Source organism: Rhinolophus hipposideros (genome assembly GCF_964194185.1).
Source record: "Rhinolophus hipposideros genome assembly, chromosome: 7".
NCBI lineage: Eukaryota > Metazoa > Chordata > Mammalia > Chiroptera > Rhinolophidae > Rhinolophus > Rhinolophus hipposideros.
The window spans coordinates 15,747,821-15,765,970 of NC_138053.1; the positions used below are offsets into that span (position 1 = coordinate 15,747,821).

At 39.1% G+C, this 18,150-nt stretch overlaps 1 protein-coding gene across 1 annotated transcript in view; it reads right to left on the minus strand.

Annotated features, from left to right (window-relative positions):
• Positions 1-18,150, minus strand: part of PRDM6 (PR/SET domain 6) — a 96,805-nt gene that overhangs the window by 68,471 nt on the left and 10,184 nt on the right. The window contains exon 3 of the mRNA XM_081052866.1: positions 17,646-17,953. Within this exon, the coding sequence (XP_080908992.1) occupies positions 17,646-17,953 (308 nt within the window). The remainder of the gene's footprint in view (positions 1-17,645; positions 17,954-18,150) is intronic.

The window sequence follows — 18,150 nt, forward strand, 5'->3', positions numbered from 1 at the left end:
TTTTCTTACTATCACTCCACTGAGAGAGACCCGTGGACCAAGTCAACCTTTTAAACAAAAATGACTTGCTTACTCCTCTTCTGCACTTTTGCACTTGCTCTTCTTCCCATCTTAAATTCCATCTCTCCTGTTGATCACTATTCCACGTACACTCACCCCTGAAAAACTTGAGTGCAAACCCACCTCTAGGAGCTTTAGGTGACCCCCCCACCACTGGTCCTTCATTCGCTCCTCAGTTATCCGTCTGGATTTGCGCAACCAGGGGTTCTATTGTTCTCACCTTGCCTGATCTGTTTCATTTAAATATCTTTCTCCAATATTTGATGTCTTCCGTATGGATTGTAAATACCTGGCAGGCACTGACTATGCCTTTCTAACACAACGCTATCCTCCCACCCCCCTGTATAGTGCTTGGCACACAGGAGAAGCTCATCAAATATATGTTGAATGATTACATGAATGGCTCTCCTCACTCACACCGCACACACTTCCAGAACTGCGACTGCCTCCATTAATACTTTACACATCTCTGCAATGTCTGGTCCAGTTCTGTTTGATAGTCACCACACATGCAAAGCAAATGCTGCTAGTACTTTACGTTCATCCCTACGCAACACACTCCACAGTTGCTTTGAATGACACTCTTTCCTCTGGCAACTTCAGCAAGATTTAAATAGAACTTCTATCATTAAAGATCTTACATCAGCAGGGTGACGGAGAAATATCCATCCTTTAGCCAAACAGGAAAGGTGAGGGGACACCCAAATGAAACCTACCGTATTTCCTACTGGTTATTTAGTGCTTTCTAATGTGTCCCTAAAGCACCCATTTTAAACTTTCCAGACACAAACTTGCTACCATCCACCCAAAGTCAAAAGCATGAACATTTCCATCGTGCCAGGCCACTTATCAGAGTTTTCAAAAGTAGAAGTCACTGCCACTCCTCTCGCGTGGCCAGGAAAATAGATACCAAATGCCAAAGATACCTCGAATGACAAATTGCCTTTTAGGGGAGCCCAACCTTGGCTGTACCCACTTTAGCCACAGCTCCCCAGCAGAGCCTGGGTGTATTTATTGCTCTCTCCTAGTCCTCACCCCTTTACTGGGAGCCTAAGACTGTTGTTTAAAATTGCACAACTCTAAAGTTACTCTGGACCTGGGTCCAACATGAAATCAACTGTTGGGATAGTGGGAATCCCTGGAGGCTTCATGGAACGTCATCAGAAAGCCCATAGCCCTTTCAGGGTATCCGAGCTCCCTGGCTGGGGGGCGAGAACCAGTGGTGCCTAAAAGCCGGGGCAAGACGAGTCTCACTTCAGAGCATGGTAGCTGGGAAGCCAGTTGGTTTGAGGTACGGAACACAGGAATTGCCAGCTCCAAAGGAGTGAAGTAAATTAGGGAGAACAAGGAAATTACTGGCTGGGAGACAGAGTTATTATGAAAAGCTGATTTCACTGTCCAAAAATGTTAGCCTGCATTTATTCTCAAAATTATCCAAATATTTCAACAATTATCTATTTATATGGTTGTTTTCTGGACATTTCCTTCCTGTTTCTTTCCAGTCTTTTATCCAGTGTGAAAGTCATTTGCTTTTAAAACCATTTCCTCCCTTTCATCACAACCTGCAAGGCCTAATCTATCTGACCCTCTAGATCCAGGAAGATCTGCACTTGGAGAAGGGTTTGGGCTGCCCCGAAGCAAAATGTCCTAGAATAGGAAAAAAAATTGTGTTTCACTTTGCTACATAATTAAGTTTGATTTGCATAGTTATCCCCTCCAATAGTCACTGTGGACAGTGGTCCAAACACGCTTTTCAAAGATATTTCCATTGTTTTGTGGAACTCCAGATCTGGAATACGAGACGTGCAAGGATACGAAACAAATTTCTCAGTTGGAAACCAGTTCGGTATTATTACCTTGGCTATGCACAGTTTGCACACCAGCTTCTCTCTGTTTTGTACATTTTCGAAAACAAAGCTCATAATAACGAGTGGATGAGTCATTCGCACGGAGGTGACTTTTAATTCAAATTGAATTAACTGTAAATGCAAGCAATTGGAAAAAAATTAAGGCCTTATGTTCAGTGTTGTCACTACATTTGTTCGGGATTTCATCACTGTGTGGAGGCGTTTAGTTCCAGGCTAACATTTGGACAGATGGAAAGCTCCCCTGGAGCATGCAGGTCAAAAGAGCCAGCTCCGGGCCTTGTGCGGAAGAGCAGGCAGCCTCCCCATCCAGCTTCCCCATCTCACACGCACCAGGCAGGACGGAGCGCGCCCTGCATCTGAGAGGCTGCAGCCACCAAATTAGTGAGCTGGTTGTGAAATCTCTTACAAATTAGAAAGTGATGGACAAATGTTTGCTGTTCTTTTTAGTATTGTTGTTGTTAGTACAATGGGAGTTTCTCTGTGTGTGCTTTTTTCTGCAGGTATTTTGGCAAGCATGATCCAACACACTCAGAATATCAAATATCAAAGTATCAAATATCAAATATTCACACTCAGAATATCAAAGTAACATTTTCAAAGTAAGAAGAGAGGGAGGGAAGGAGGGAAGATCAACATAAACATCCAACAATTGGATTCAACCATATAAAGAGTATATAGCCAATATATTTTTAATAGTATATAGCCAGTAATTTTTATTGGCTACATACACAAAGAGTTTTCAACAGGAGGTAAATGTTTATAATTTTACAAGAGTCAAACAGCATGTTTTCAACTATATATTAAGAGAAAATGCTAACTGCAATAAGAACGACACCAAATTAATTATAGTTCATTTTTCTTTTCCATTTACAATATTTTTCTGCATTTTCCAAATTCCCTTTCATAGATATATTTAGCGCTTGTAATCTTCAGAAAATAAAGACTTCAGAAGAAGCATTGTGAAAAATGCAAGAGAACACGTGAGATGCCGCACTCTTGAGTAGAGGAGATAAATGAGATTTTCGGTACAAGATTTACGAGTCAGATTAAGCATCCCTCTCTTTGGGGAAAGATTCCGGTATAGACTTCAACTGGAACACGTGATGGCCTCATGGTTCACAGGAGTGGTGACACAATACTGCCTCATTGTCACGTCAACCATACAGGCAACAGCAAGGAATGTTCCCGCTACTAGCAGAGGAGGGAAATGAGATGAGGCATCGACACTGTGCCGAACTACGTGGTTCTTAGTCCACATTCAACCTACACATCCAGATCCAATGCACAAGGATTCGTAGGGCGCCATCTTAGCTCTCCTCTAGTCAAAGCTCTGCCTACCCAAACACCCCAGCTGACCTCAAGTGGTCCTCTGGATTCAAGGAACAGCTACAGGCTCACAGCTCCTCATTTGTTTCTCCAGCACATCCTGTCTTCTGAGTTCCTCCAAACAGCCTCCCCCTTTGCCCCACCACAGACTATTCTCCACCCAGCACCCAGAGCGATCAGTTTGTACTTCTCCTCACTCATGCTCTACTTCATTCAAAATAAACGCAGTCTTTCCCACAGTCTAATTTATCTGACCCCAGCTACCTGCGACCTTATATCCTACCACATTTCTCTGAACTCACTGGGCTTCCAGCACACTGACTTCCGTGACAGTCACCAGGTTCATTCCTATTTCCATCAGGACTCTCTTCAATTGTCCCCTTAATAGGATTAGCAAATTGAGCAAAGAAAAATACAGGACACCCACTCAACGTTGAATTATACATAAATAACAAATAGCCTTTTTAGTCTACGTATGTCCTCAAGATGAGCTTATCGACGTAACTGACACTGCAGTATCGGTTAATAAAGCAAAACGTCCACAATTGTCAAGCGGATGGTTGGAGAAAAGAGCATGTGGAAACGTGGGATTAGCCCAGAATGAATTCTTGGGAGATGTGACTCCAAAAAAGTAAAAGATACAGGTTGACCAGAATAAGAAGGGAGAGCCTTCCAGCTGAAGAAACAGCTTGGGCTAAATAACAGCAGTGGAAATTAGTAAAACTTTAGTAAAGAGCAGGAAGCAGTTAGAATGAAGGAGCAGAGGGGCCTAAAGCTGGGTTTGCAAGGACTGTGGAGCTCCACTGACGAGGGGCTGATCCCTGTCTTTCCACCCTAGCCCTGACTCCCCGTATTCACCATTTATGTCCCCAGGTCAAAGTCCTCCTCCTTCCCTGACCGTCGCCGCAGTAAGTCACCCCTTCCTCTCACGCACTGCACAAAGCACTTCTGCACACTCTTTCCAACTGGACTTCCTTGTGGTCCTACAACTCCACAGTGTTTGAGGGCAGCGTTGGTCGTGCCCAGCTCTGTGACCTGCATGATGCCTCATGCACAGTGGTTTCTCAATAAATGGGCTTCTCTGAAGGCTGGGAGAATTTTACATTTCTGGGAGAATAAATGTGGAGCCCACAGTCCTGGAACACAGAGTGTTTGTCTAATCTCGTCAAGAGCCTGAGCTTTGGGCCTCTGTGAAGCTCTATGTGGGGTGCTGTGTCTGAGAAACCAAAGCAGGGTCCACCAAGGAGGGAGAGCTCACACCCAGGTACAGAGGCCAGGTTCAACTGCATGGAGAAGTCTGTGGCAGATACTGGTGGCCCATAATATAATGGGAGTTCAGGTCTGATAGTGGCGGGGCTGGGCGGGGGGGAGGGGAGCACATCCACAGACTGGGCCATAGCAAGGACTCTACAGCCCCTAACACCTCTGTGGAAATCCTACTTTTACTGCATACATTTTTGGGCAAGTTACTTAACTTCTATGTGCTTTCATCTGAAAAGTTTCTTTATCTGAAAAATAGTCATTGCCTCACTGGGTTATTCTCAAGATGAGTTAAGATAACCCCGGTAAAACTCTTAGCAGAGTACCTGGCACAGTCTCAGCTTAATTGTGTTAGCTCTTATTACTGCTATCAGATCAACAGTGTTTATTAAGTGCCTTTTATGTGCTAGATACCCTGTTAGTGGCTGGGATAAAACTATTTTAAAAAGCCATTACAGTAACTCTAAAATGTTGGGCTCATAGGCCAAAAAGGACTATGCGAGCACTGTAAGTTAAGGATAAAGAGACGCCTATTTGAGGAGATGTGGGGTGGGGTCAGTTAGTGAACTCAATTTGAAACAATATCAGGATATCCACATGGAGATGTCCAACAGACAACGGAGGAGATAAGATTTAAGAGAGATCAGTGCAGGAAATGGAGTCTGAGAGCCACCCCTCCCAGGGAGCAATTAAAACAATAAGAACAGGTGAGCTGCCTGAGTGTGAGAAGAGAGTATAACGCTAAGTGAAATAAGTCAGACAGAAAAAGCAGAGAACCCTATGATTTCACTGATATGTGGTATATAAACCAAAAACAACAAAGGAACAAGACAAACAAATGAGAAAGAAAAACTCATAGACACAGACAATAATTTAGCGGTTACCAGAGGGTAAGGGGGTGGGGGGTGGGAGATGAGGGTAAGGGGGATCAAATATATGGTGATGGAAGGAGAACTGACTCTGGGTGGTGAACACACAATGGGATTTATAGATGATGTAATACAGAATTGTACACCTGAAATGTATGTAAATTTACTAACAATTGTCACCCCAATAAATTTAATAAAAAAAAAAAAAGAAAACGTGCTGCATGCTCACAAATTACCTCCATCAATGGCAGAAATGGGAAGCCCGGGAGGAAAACAGAAAAAGATCAGCAAATTTGCAGATAAAGTTGGCATATGGAAAATTTACAGACTGCAAATGCAAATGTCATGCAAGGAGCATATGGCCTCTCTATATGATATAGGACTACACAGAAGGGGCTGGCAGGAGAAACAGAGAGGACTGTGCAGTGGGATGTAGCACTGATAAGAGCTGAGGGAATTAAGGTGTCTGCTCGCAGTCACATAGATCAGACCCAGAGAGAGCTGGAACTCAGGCCCTGTGAAGACTCCCAAATGCCTTCGAGTAGGCCACCTCCTCCTGAAGCACACCGTGATTACTCAGGGCTAATTACACGCTCCAGTTTACCCGCTGTGTAAAGCTTTCTGCCTTTCTGGCTGCCTCCTTACGCCAGGCCTGGTAAACTTCCAAAATACAGAAAAGATGAAAGTCATGGGAGTCAATTTTACTGTCTGTTAGTAGTTCTTTAATCTATCTCTATCTATATATCTATCTATGTGGAAGGGGGGTAGCAAGGGAAGACAGTAGAAATGGGCAGAGATTAGACAAAGTGTAGCAGGGATGAAAGCATGGTTGAGACTAGAATTAACACAGTAACAAGACTAGATCAGGTATGGAACTGAAGCAGAAGAGAAGCCAGGTGAGCTTGAGTAGCCAGACAAGGGAAGAAGTAGGAAAGAAAGCCGACAATCACCAAAGTAAGGTAGAGAAAGGTGGAGACTGGCGTCCTGTTTCTCCAAGTGTAGCTCGAGGACCACAGGAGACATCTGTTAAGAAAATAGATTCCTGGGCCCCAATGCAGCACTACAAACCAGAATCTTTTAGGGGCAGGTCCCCAGACTGAATTTTGCTCGGCTCCCTGCACCTATACGTTAGACTTGAAGAATTACTGAGCTAGAGGGGGGAAAAAAATCACTGATAATATTAATTATTATTCTTTTTTTAAATTGTGATAAAATACACGTAACATAACATTTATCATTTTAACCATGTTTAAGTGTATTGTTTAATAGCGTTAAGTACATTCACACTGTTGTGCAACCAATTTCCAGAACTTTCTCATCTCTCAAAACTGAAACTTCATACCCATTATAGATTATTATTCTTACTGTTTATTTGTTTAATAGCTTTGCTAAACCTTAACTAGCTGTCCTAGAGTTGGAGCTGACATGTTGCCTGTGGAGTACAGAAACGACGGCAGGCATCCAGATTTATGGCGCAGGGTCTAAGCTCAATTGTTTGTCAAATATTTTGAATATCACCCCTGCTTACATTCCCATCTAAATAAAAGCTTCAGATACCGTAACAGAAATGATTAATATGAAACAAATACATATTAGAAAAAAATATTAAGTTTAGTCTAAACTTTTGTTTTTTATGACATGTTTCGGTATTTGTTTCTTTTTCCAACCAAAATTTTCCAAATGCAGACTCACTTGAAATTCTTGCTTTTCATTGGGTCAACACTGACACATTCATATTTTGTACGATGCGCATCGGTTTTCACTGGTTCACACGCCGCTGCACACACCTTTTGGTGGGCAGTGGCAAATGTGCCATTACGTTGATTTGTTGTCATTTAATATTTATTGACAAGCCACAATATGCCAGGCGTTGAGATGTTTTTCTATTCAGAATTCAAAATCCAGTATCAATCCTACCTAATGATTTGCTCCTGATGTGCGGTCCTCCTGATTTTTCTCCCTGTTACTAAGTCATTCCCCTCACATTTTCATATTGCGAGTCAGTTCTCTGTTATGCAGATTCAGAGAGATTTCACTTACTGAAATCATGTACATCTAAGAAGTGTTCTTTTTGACTTGGGAATAAATTTGGTGTATTTAAAAAGAATCACCAGAACAACGGTAATTGGGATTTTTAAGGAAATTCTAAGCAGAGAAACCTGGAAAAGTTGCTGCTTTCTAACTAGCACGTGCAGAACCGTGCAGTGACAGACCAATGTGGTCTACTCTATGATAACAAGAGGTAAAAAGTAAAATATGTGGTGTTTGAAAAGGATTTAGAGCAGTTTTTCTATCTTTATTGAGATACAATTGAAATATAGCATTGTGTAAGTTTAAGGTGTACAAAGTGATGATTTGATACATGTACATATTGTGAAATGATCACCACAATAAAGTTAATTAACACACCCATAAAAAACAAAACAAAACAAAAAAGAAATGTTCTTTAGGTGCCCCATATTTGTAGTTCCCCTTTTTGCCCCCCATTAGAAGGATAGTTTTAGAAATTAAAGCCATCTAATGTTTTGGTTGCTTTTTTTCACATCCATGTTTTATGGTATCCCTTTAACATGTAATTTTTTTCTTACTTATAAGCAGCACTAAAAAAAAATTGCGTTTAAATATTATTTAAGCCTGATTTTGTAGTAATTAAATCTGAACTGTGTGTCCACTGTATATAATCTCTTTTAACTGACTAATAATGAAACTCTTTATAACGACTCTGTGCAGAGTCCACTAGAGACTTAAAATTTACTATTGATATCCTAATTGAAAAAGGGAAAAATCTTTTTTGTTATGCAAGAGTCATAAATATTGTCTCTCTGACTCACTTAACAGTCCAGTATGACTCTCTTTTACACATGGAGAAATAGAGGTACAAAGAAATTAAGAAGTTTCACATACAGCTAGATAAATTAGTCTTCCTACTTAGCAAAGCATTTCAAAGAGATCTGATCCTTTTTATTTTTTTTTTTTTTGCTAACACCTTCATGTGTCAAAAGAAAAACAGAAAATTTCTCCTTCCTCTCTGAAGAACATTAAAATCTCCCTATAGACCCCAAAAGGCTCTGGTCTTATTAAAGACATGTGCTATAAAACATAGGAATATTATTGGTAGAAGTGTTTCTATAATATCAGTAGGCTCTGCAGATTGCTAATGAAATTTCCCACTAGGAAAGATACAGAGAGGGGAGAACGGGACTAGACACAAAATCAAAATCTGTTCATGGTTGAGCCAAATTTAAACATTTTGTAGGAGAGCCTATGAAAACAGTGCCATTGGTTGCTGCTTTAAAAAAATGTTTTGAAAAAAAAAAGGGGGGGTTTTGCAGCACCAAGGAGATAGTGCAAGTATCTTTTGCCAACACTGTGATTCAATGAAATAAATGTGTATTATATTACTTAGTCATCTCTTAAAAGGCCATTATAAAAAATCATCAACAACAGTTACCACTGTTTTATACTTTTATATATTTTTTAATGTCTTGTGAAAAGCATTAATTATTTTTAATAGAAAAGATCATTTCTGCTACTTTAAAGCTTAATGATTATAGAGTTTCCACTTTGTAGATTATCCAGGTCAAATCTTAAATTGCAATTAATTGCAATACATTGAAATTAAGTGCTTTCCTCAGTAGCCCAGTATGTTTCAGGACTCTCTACCCCAGGAGCTATAGTGTGCATTTTTTTATATCACAAATGCATTTTAATATTAGTTTGGGACAGACACAACAGGTTCTGAAAGCACCGTACTCTAACCTAAAATTTATTTATGGGCTATCTACTATTTTGGAGTTTGCATGAATATCTGAGAATTTAGTGCTGTTCCTTTTGTGATAAACATTAATATTCCCAAGTGTGCTAACAACACTTAGGTTTTGTTGCTTTACAAGACACTGAAAACATGATTTGATTACATTTAATTTGATTCCAATTAAAAAGCACTTAAGAAGTTTCCACAGAATTAGATTACACTGAATGTTTCTATACAAGACACTTCATTATCTGAGGCAGCTTCAATTTAAAATGATCACAGAGAGTGAAAAGCACTGTTCATTTTAATAAAATGGGCTTAATCCCATATCGTTATTTCACAATTGCATGCAGTAGAGTTTGGTTTATTAAATAAATGTACAAGGACACTGGCAAAAACATCTGTAATACTGAGTGCCTCATTCACAGCTCACCCAAGACAGATCCAGTCACATAGCTTTTAAGTCTTAACAGAAACCAGAAACACTGCAAAATTTTTAAATAAAAATGAGATAATATCGAGACAAGTGAAAATATTGCCTTTTCACTGAATTTGGAAATTGTGATTTTAAAACCAATTAAAAATACAAATGAACTTCTGACTTGTTAAGCAGCCATAGCCAAATGAACATGCAAGGAGCCACGAAGCCACAGAATTTCCTGAAACATAACATTTCCCCTTTTACCAAAGAACTACCTTGAGATCAAATTATTATATGTTCAAGTCAGGACAAACTAAAAATTTTTGGCCTTCCCAACAGCGTTAAACAACTTTCTAAAGTGTTATTATTTCAAGCTCCAGTTTGTGTGAGAGCTCCAAAAAGGGAAAATTATGATTCAAAACAAAATGATGATTAAAAATAAATGTCTAACGTCTGTTATTTTGTATAATAGTAAGCTTGAACCGCAAGGCTAACTTTCCCTGGATAGCGCTCTGCAGCCACTTTTGGCATGCCCATATCTGATATTTCAAGAATAAAGGTAAATTTGTGGTTTGTGGTTAGTGATTAAGGCACCAAGTGGACTTGTTGTGTGCGTTCTTGTATAGGAAAATTTGTAGCATTTTGAGCATTTCACACTTGTAACAATGTCTTTATTATGGCTTCCAGAATTAATTGACCTAAAATCCAGTGATTGGAAGATATATCTATTAGATAATTAGAACTCTAAGGACCAAAATAAAACACATTATTGACTTTTAGATCTTCAATCAAACAAATATTTATAGCTTCAATTTGCAAAAATTATCCCCTCTTAAGTTGGCATCCTCTCAAAATCTGTGCTACGAGCTGAAGCATATCAGCATCATCAACACCTTCCTCCAAAATTAGGATTAAAATGTAAAAACAATGGCACAATCTTTAGAACAACCTGCACCTACCCTCACAGCCTAGGTGGGTCTCCTCTGAAGACAACTGAAACATCATAATTACAAAAGTCTGCCTGACCTTGAGACAAGAACAGCAGGGAGCATAAGGAACAATGACATGGTTTAGTGTCCAGCAGCTACGTATAGAGATCACAGAATGTGCTTGTTGTCAATGATCGTTGCTGAAATCTGTCTATACCACACTGGAACAATCAATTTTGTAAATGATTGCAATAATCAAGGAAATTGCCTAATTTATAAACCCTTGCATACAGCATCTTAATGGATTCTTCCATTTTAATGCTGATGCCTTCAGAGCTAAATGAATTGTTGTCCAGGCTGTCATTACACAAAATGATAAAAACATTCCGTCTGGTGGGGAAACCACATCTCATGGATATTCAGACCCTCAGCCTATAATGACTCGTTAGTGACTTCCATGAAAGTCACACTGCTAAGCCTTAGAAGAAGAGCAAAAGAATGGGTTTATTTGTGTCTGTGCCTTCATGTAAATAAATCCCTGTTTCAGTTTTGGAATTTGAACAAATTACCTTCCATTGAACTGTAATGCACTGGATGTGTCCCCAGTCCTGGCATACTGTAATAGTTTTTCTCTTTCCTTTCTAATGCTGGGCCATTTTTTACCACCAAGGCTCAGAGTCAGCAGGCTCAGCCACTCTCACCTCCCAGGTCAGAAAGCACATCAACACGGATGATTCTGGATGCATGAAAGCAAATGGGTGACGTCCCAAGCCTTCTGCTCCCACTACCAGATAAATCTGCAGACTCCACATGGAAACCAAGGCTGCACACTTAGCTCTTTCCCTAAGCCCGCCACACGTAGATTGTTCTTCTCAGTTAAACCTTGGCCAATTGATTCCAGCCAATAGTGTGCTGTCAGTACTTTACTTACTGCTCAATCTCACTAACCTGACATTTATGGTGCACTGATTGGCCTCTGTCAGTGGTGCTGGTTGTAAATTCACTTTGAAAAGCTTTGTGTTAACAGCCTTCAACCAGGCTCCAAGAAGAGTACGAACAGGCAGCCTGACAATTGCTCGACCTCCTGCCCTTATTACAGTGAGTAAATCAGGGTTTGAGCCATTAGGCTGGAGCCTGGGGCCTACACAAAAAGGATTGACATGACGAAAGGTCAACCTCTGTCACACATGTGTAACAATTTGGATAATGGAATTCTGTAACTTATCTGAGTGAGGTGGCAAATGCTTACAAGGAAAAGTATATTCTGCTCTGGCTTTTATGCTAAGTAGTTATAGCGGAGTCTGTATTTCTTGTGTAAATACACAAGGAATGTCTGAACTCATGAAATCGTGGCGTATATATGATTCTAAAAAAGAAAGAAAAAAAGAGAGCAAGGCAGACTCAAAGTGGTTCTATGCACGACATTCTTTAAAATGGCAAAATGTTTTTCCCACATTACAAACGTATCACATCCATCCTCTGAGAAGAGAGGATTTTTGATATTGTGGGACATGATTCCTCAGCTAAATAACAGTTTTCATACACCAATTTTTAAAACCCCTAGTATTATACCACAACTATAAGTGATTTCTGAGCGATACGATAAATTTACTGAAATAATTAAAACTGCCTTAATTGACACAGCGAAATAAAAAGGCTGCGCTGTTCTCAGGTTCTCAGGCCCAGTGTTACCATAATCACATTTTCATCAGCTCACTTGCTGCCATGCAGTAATTGGGGTGGGGGGATTTCATCTGTCCAGGAACCTCTTTGAGATTCTGATTTGAATTTCTCTACCCCACTTTTAAGTCAGCATGAAAAAATAAAAAAATAAAAATATGATGTAAGAAAATATGCAGTTATGGAATACTTTGAATTATTTTCTTTATATGGATAAATGCTATCAATAAAAGAAGAAACCTGTAAACAAGATAAATTGAACTGACTAATGAGAATAATAGTCCTGCAGATACAGAACACATCACTCTTTACAAAGTATTTGCAACTAAAGCACTGTACTGTCACATGCATATTTGGATTAAACCTCGCTAACATGAGAATTTCCAAATGGCTATTACAATTTTTTTTAAAGCAGAGTCATTTTTGGACTTAGAACTCCAGGGTGGCACTGTGCAGGGGACTCATAAGCCAAAAGGACCAAGACTTTAAATGGACCTTTTCAAAGCCAACTTTAAATACTAAGTTTTGATTTTCAACACAATGCTGGAAACCATTCCAAGAGGCAGCAGATGGTTTTACAGTTTATGTAAAACTACAAAATGCTCACACTCTATCAAATGGGCACCACTATAAAAGACATCTTCAAATCAAATGAGGCAAAGCCAAAGAGCTACACCAGCTGTTACTCTGCATAATTTAAAACGTAATAGTAACATTACTATGGCTTATTTTAAAGGAGAAATTATTTGTATTTCATAAAATCGGCATACTAGAAACCAAGCTGACAATCAGTCCAGTATATTAAATGATAAATTACTAAGAAACACAATTTTTACTTCAACATAACTGTGACAGCCACATAATTCTATCGCCTGGTGTTCTGATAAATCAAGCCAAAATGAGCCAAACTCTGTATAGCAAAATATGGAGCATATTGTTACAGTACTATCACTGTAACAATTTTTTAAATGATTTTAACTTAATCTAAAAATTACTTTAGTTTAAAATAACTTTAAATGATTTTTTTCAACATCTAAATAGATACAAATGGGTACAATATTATAAATGGAATTGGGTCATTTATAGAAACATCCATAATACATTTAAAATATAAAATAAATTTATTTCCTTCTAGTACCAATTACCTGTGATGGTTTTGAAATATAAACATTTAGCCACGTGTAATATATTTTTCATATTGGTTTTCATTACTGTCTTTTGACCTAAGCTAAATGGTAATGATGAAAAATAGACCATTTGCTTAAAAGAAAAACTCTTATTACATCTAAAATATTATGGCACAAAATCAAACCACAAAAAGGACCATATTATCCCCCTTGATTTTCTGAAGAAAAATAATGAAAGTTTCCACATAGTGCAAGTGAAAATGAGACACTCAAATTTACTCAGGCAAAGAGAAGAAAGGTTCTGTAAAATTAAATCCCTTTCTAGTACCTTGACTGTAATCCTAACAAGTCACTACATTATTTCAATTAGCAGAATAATTTTTTCTCGGGTGACAATAAGTGCAATTTATTTTGTCACTGTTGCTAAAATTTCTTGTCAAATCAGACTTTGAGTTGAAAGACCTGAGTAATTCTAGCCTATCTTAAACTGTAACTTTATTTTAAACTTCCGTATTTTATTCCAGTAGAATTTCAAGTATACACTGTGTACATTCCTCAGGTCCAGTCATATTAAATTCTGATGTTAAGCAGAAAGGGGAAACATGTGCAACTAGATTAATTTATCTCAAGGGAAAAGAACACATTAATAATTGAGATAATGTTTTCATAAATGTCGGAATAAATGTGCCTTTTCACTTCTTTATTAGAAAACACATTAGGATAAAATTATCTCACTCTCATCAACAAGACCTAATTGCTGAGAAAGACTAGGTTTTCTTTGCAAAACATTCAGAAAGATTTTTCCCATTATGTCCAAAGAGCTAGAACTATATCATACATCCAAGTCTTGTTAGAATAAATGTATGTAAGCAAGGCAAGTGATTATTTAATCCACCCTGTAATGTTTTTGTTTTAAACTATCTCCTAATCTCAAAGTACAAAACAAGTTACCTTAGCTTATTGCTAAAAAAAATAAAATAAAATAGAAAAACTCTTGGAACTTCTCAAAAACACCCAAAAGAGTCAAAACATATTGAAGGTAATATAATGATATTTAACTTTCTTTAAATTGCTATATTTTTAAGAACCAGGATTATACACAAAGAAAATGTTAACTAAAAGATGATAGCACAGTTACAAACCATCAAACAAGCTCTCCAGAGCTGATGTATGTTAAATATTAAAAAGTCATTTTTCTACAAAGAAAATAGTTTTTAATTTTTAAACAGAAGGAGTAACTAAGGTGAATCTGATTTTTTTTCTGTAATAAGCCTTCATGTGTATAATAAAGTACAACCATACTAAAAACAATGAACTGTAAACCGAAACAAAAATCCATCATCTACTTGGAAACAGTGACGGGAAAAAGATTAGCAATCCATTTATTGTACTGAAATAAAGATAAGTAACCCTGGTAAGATCCATCAGGACCTGAGTATTGAACTCTAAATATAAAGACATTTCTTCATCAGCAAGTGACTTGAAAAAAATGTGAGGAAGAGAAACGATTACAGTTGACTTTTAAAATGAAATAGTCACGATTCAACTGCTTTTAATTTTTTAAAGATCTGCTTCATGTCAATCTGATATTCTGGAAGATATCTAAAAGAGTATGTTTTCAAAGTGGATAATTTTTACATGAGTCATTAAATAATTATTGCCAAAAGTTTCCTATAGACCTACAATGTATTCCAATTACTGATTCTTTCTAAGATAAACAATATAATGATTAAAATTTTTTCACAGTAGAATTTAGGTTTAAAAGGAAAGACTAAAATTTAAAGAACGATCCAACATTTAGAATCTTGTTATGAATATAACTTAATTCAAATAGTCATGTTTCATAAAATAATAAATCATAATGCTTACAAATAAACTCATACTTCATATCTTAAAAATAATTTTACTAACAAAAATCTGAAACCTATTAAAGTAAGTGTTTTATCTCATAAATAGACATCGGCACTAAGTTACCTGGCCCTGGTCAGTCAAATTTTATGTAGTCTCCCAGGAGACGGATACATTTTGCATGAGTGCATTTTAATATCCCTTCAATCTAATCATACATTATTCCAACGGTTCTTACAGATGATAAAAACAAATAGACTGTCCTGAACTAGGACAAGGGACCTGTAGATCGTTCAAGCATATACCATTACCCCCAACACACTCAACATACCCACTCAACAAACAGGTAAAACTCACTTTATGTGTACTGAAGTATCAGTCACAGCAACAAAAAACTAAATAAACTCCCCAGTCTCTTTACTACAAGAGAATTTTAACTTCATCAAGTATGTGTAAAGGTGTAAAAGAAAAGTTCCATAGTTTTCAGTATTAATATATAGAGAATCATATTCTATATGTGTAGTGGTCTCTTGACAGCATCCCAATCATCCAAGGCCATGTAGAAAAACAAACAAACAATAAACAATGGGATTTTTTTTCATGTGTGGGGCTTTCTCCCCTGGCACTCTAACCCAGAGGCATCGGAGGGCAATAGTGTTCAGTTTCAACAGTTTCAGATTGATTAAATCTGTACCAATGAACAATTGCTTTACGATTTCCTCTGAAAAGTATTGGCAGACCTTTAAATGTAAGGTATTAGAGTTCCTAATAATATCACTAGAACATGAAAAGTGCCTGAAAGTGTTTTATAAACTTTAAACCACATGGAAGCTTACAGCTAATTAGTCAGAAACAAAAACCAACTAGGAAATATTTCAAAACCACACGTTTGATTTCCCACTTGTCATTTTTTTTTCTATCCAAACGTTCTAACTGCGAACCTGCCTCTATTTACCAAGGCATTTTCTCCTGCTGTTTTCCTATGAAAATTCCTGTTTAAAAAAAATAAATAAATAAAAGCACTATCTGGTAAAATAAACATGCCTCACTCAAGAATCCTATCTCGAAAGACTAAAGATGTAAAATTGTTTTCCAACAATAGTTTAGGAATGAAATGGAACCTGGGAGCCTGGGTACAGGGCATGTAGCCCATATGCACCACTGGTCACCTAGGCTGTGATCTTATACACTTAACCTACCCCCCATCCCCCCAATCAAAGGACGCTTTGCAGACACAGGCCACAGCACCCCACTGCCAATAGTCATGTAAGGGTTCTGGAGACAGAGTCTGTTTTTCAAAACACAACACTGTCTCCAAGGCCTAAGATAGGGCTGGCCAGATGGAGTGCTCAGCAAAAATACGAGTGGATTACTGAGTCCCATGAGTTTTAGGCAGTGAATATGAGGAAGCTCATGGTGAAAATGATCACCTTGACAGGTCACTGAGCCAAGTGTAAGGCACGAGCTACAGAAATGACCCATTATCGGAGCCCGAAGGTCTATGACAACTTGACTGCTGGCATTTCAGAAACTTTCTTTTCTGGCTATTGCCACTCTATTATATTGTCTCAGTCAGATTTACCTATTGTCCTAAAGGGCAATTCTAGAATCTTATATTTCATAAATAACTCCACGGGTTGGAGGAGGCTAATTGGTGGGGGCATTATCTATGGCCAACGGTCTATCTCTTCAGTAGTGGACCTCAATAATCAACCATGCAGCTTTGGGAGAAATTTCAGGTTAACGTTTTTTCAAGTAGGTTGTTTAGTTTTAAATAACAGTGTCAGGTAAGATTATGCCATTGAAATATCGTCAATTGGGTTATGTCAAAGAGCTCAGAGTTTTTCTATGCTTTGATTTTGTCTTCTTGAAGACTGCATCATTGTACCTTGTTAGAGAAGAACCAGAATTTGTGGTTTCTGGTTCATACCACTATAATTTGCTTACTTCGGGCACTCTGAAAGTTATGAAACGTTGCAGTCTCTCAGATTCAGTGTTTGCAAAAATTGCTTTTATCTGACAAAACGAGCCTGACTCTCTGCTATGTATGCTTATGTTCCTTCTTGCCCAGTATACGAAAACAAACAAACATATTGGAAGAGTTTAGATTGGGACACAAAGTTCACCTAGCGCACATCCCCAGTGCCCAACCACTTCTGCTTCGTCTCTTCAGCTGTTTTCTCTTTTTCTCAAGATGCTGGGATATCAAAGATCAAATCCATTCCAGCTGGAATAGAGACTCATTAAAGTGATTCCTTACACCTTCAGAAACTTGCAGGCCCTGCCTTCCCAGCTGGGTTGCTGTTGTCAGGCCAGACTCTGTACCTGCTTACTGCAGGTGTTGCAGACACCAGAGAAATCTATCTCCACTAGTACTCTCTAGGAAACAAGGGAGGCTCTCCCCGAAGTTGCCACCTTCCATGGGCCAGGCTCTTTGCCCGCCAAAGCTCTGGCTGGGTGGCAAGGTGCTGGGTGGCAAGGTGCTGGGCGGCGGGTGACTTACCTCCCAGAGATGCTGCGTGTTCCTCACGGCGCCGGCCTGCACCTTCTCCGGGGGCAGGAGTACGCCCTGGAAAGGCCCAATCCAGGTGCCCTGCTGGATCCTCTGCGCCGCGCAAATGCCGTAGGCCAGGCCTGGCACGGTGCTGGTACACAGGCACACCTCTCGCGGCAGGTCCCGCAGCCACTCGGGCAGCTCCGGCGGGGGCGCGGCGGCGGTGGCGCTGCTGGTGCCCACAAGCCTACGCAGCGAGTGCAGCGGCCCGTGCATGGGGCACTCTCCGTTGCGGTTGTCTGCGCACATGTCACAACCTGCCGGGGACACGCGGGAGGGAGGGAAGGCAGACGGTTAACCCGGTTCTGGCGGCTCATCCTCGGGTAAACCCCCAAGACAATAGCATCCCTGCCCAGATGAGCCACCTGCAAGGGCAGTTATGCCCGGAGGGGCCCCGAGGCCACTGGGAGTCGGGGGAGAGGTGAACCTGAACCCCTCCCTCGGAATTCACCGT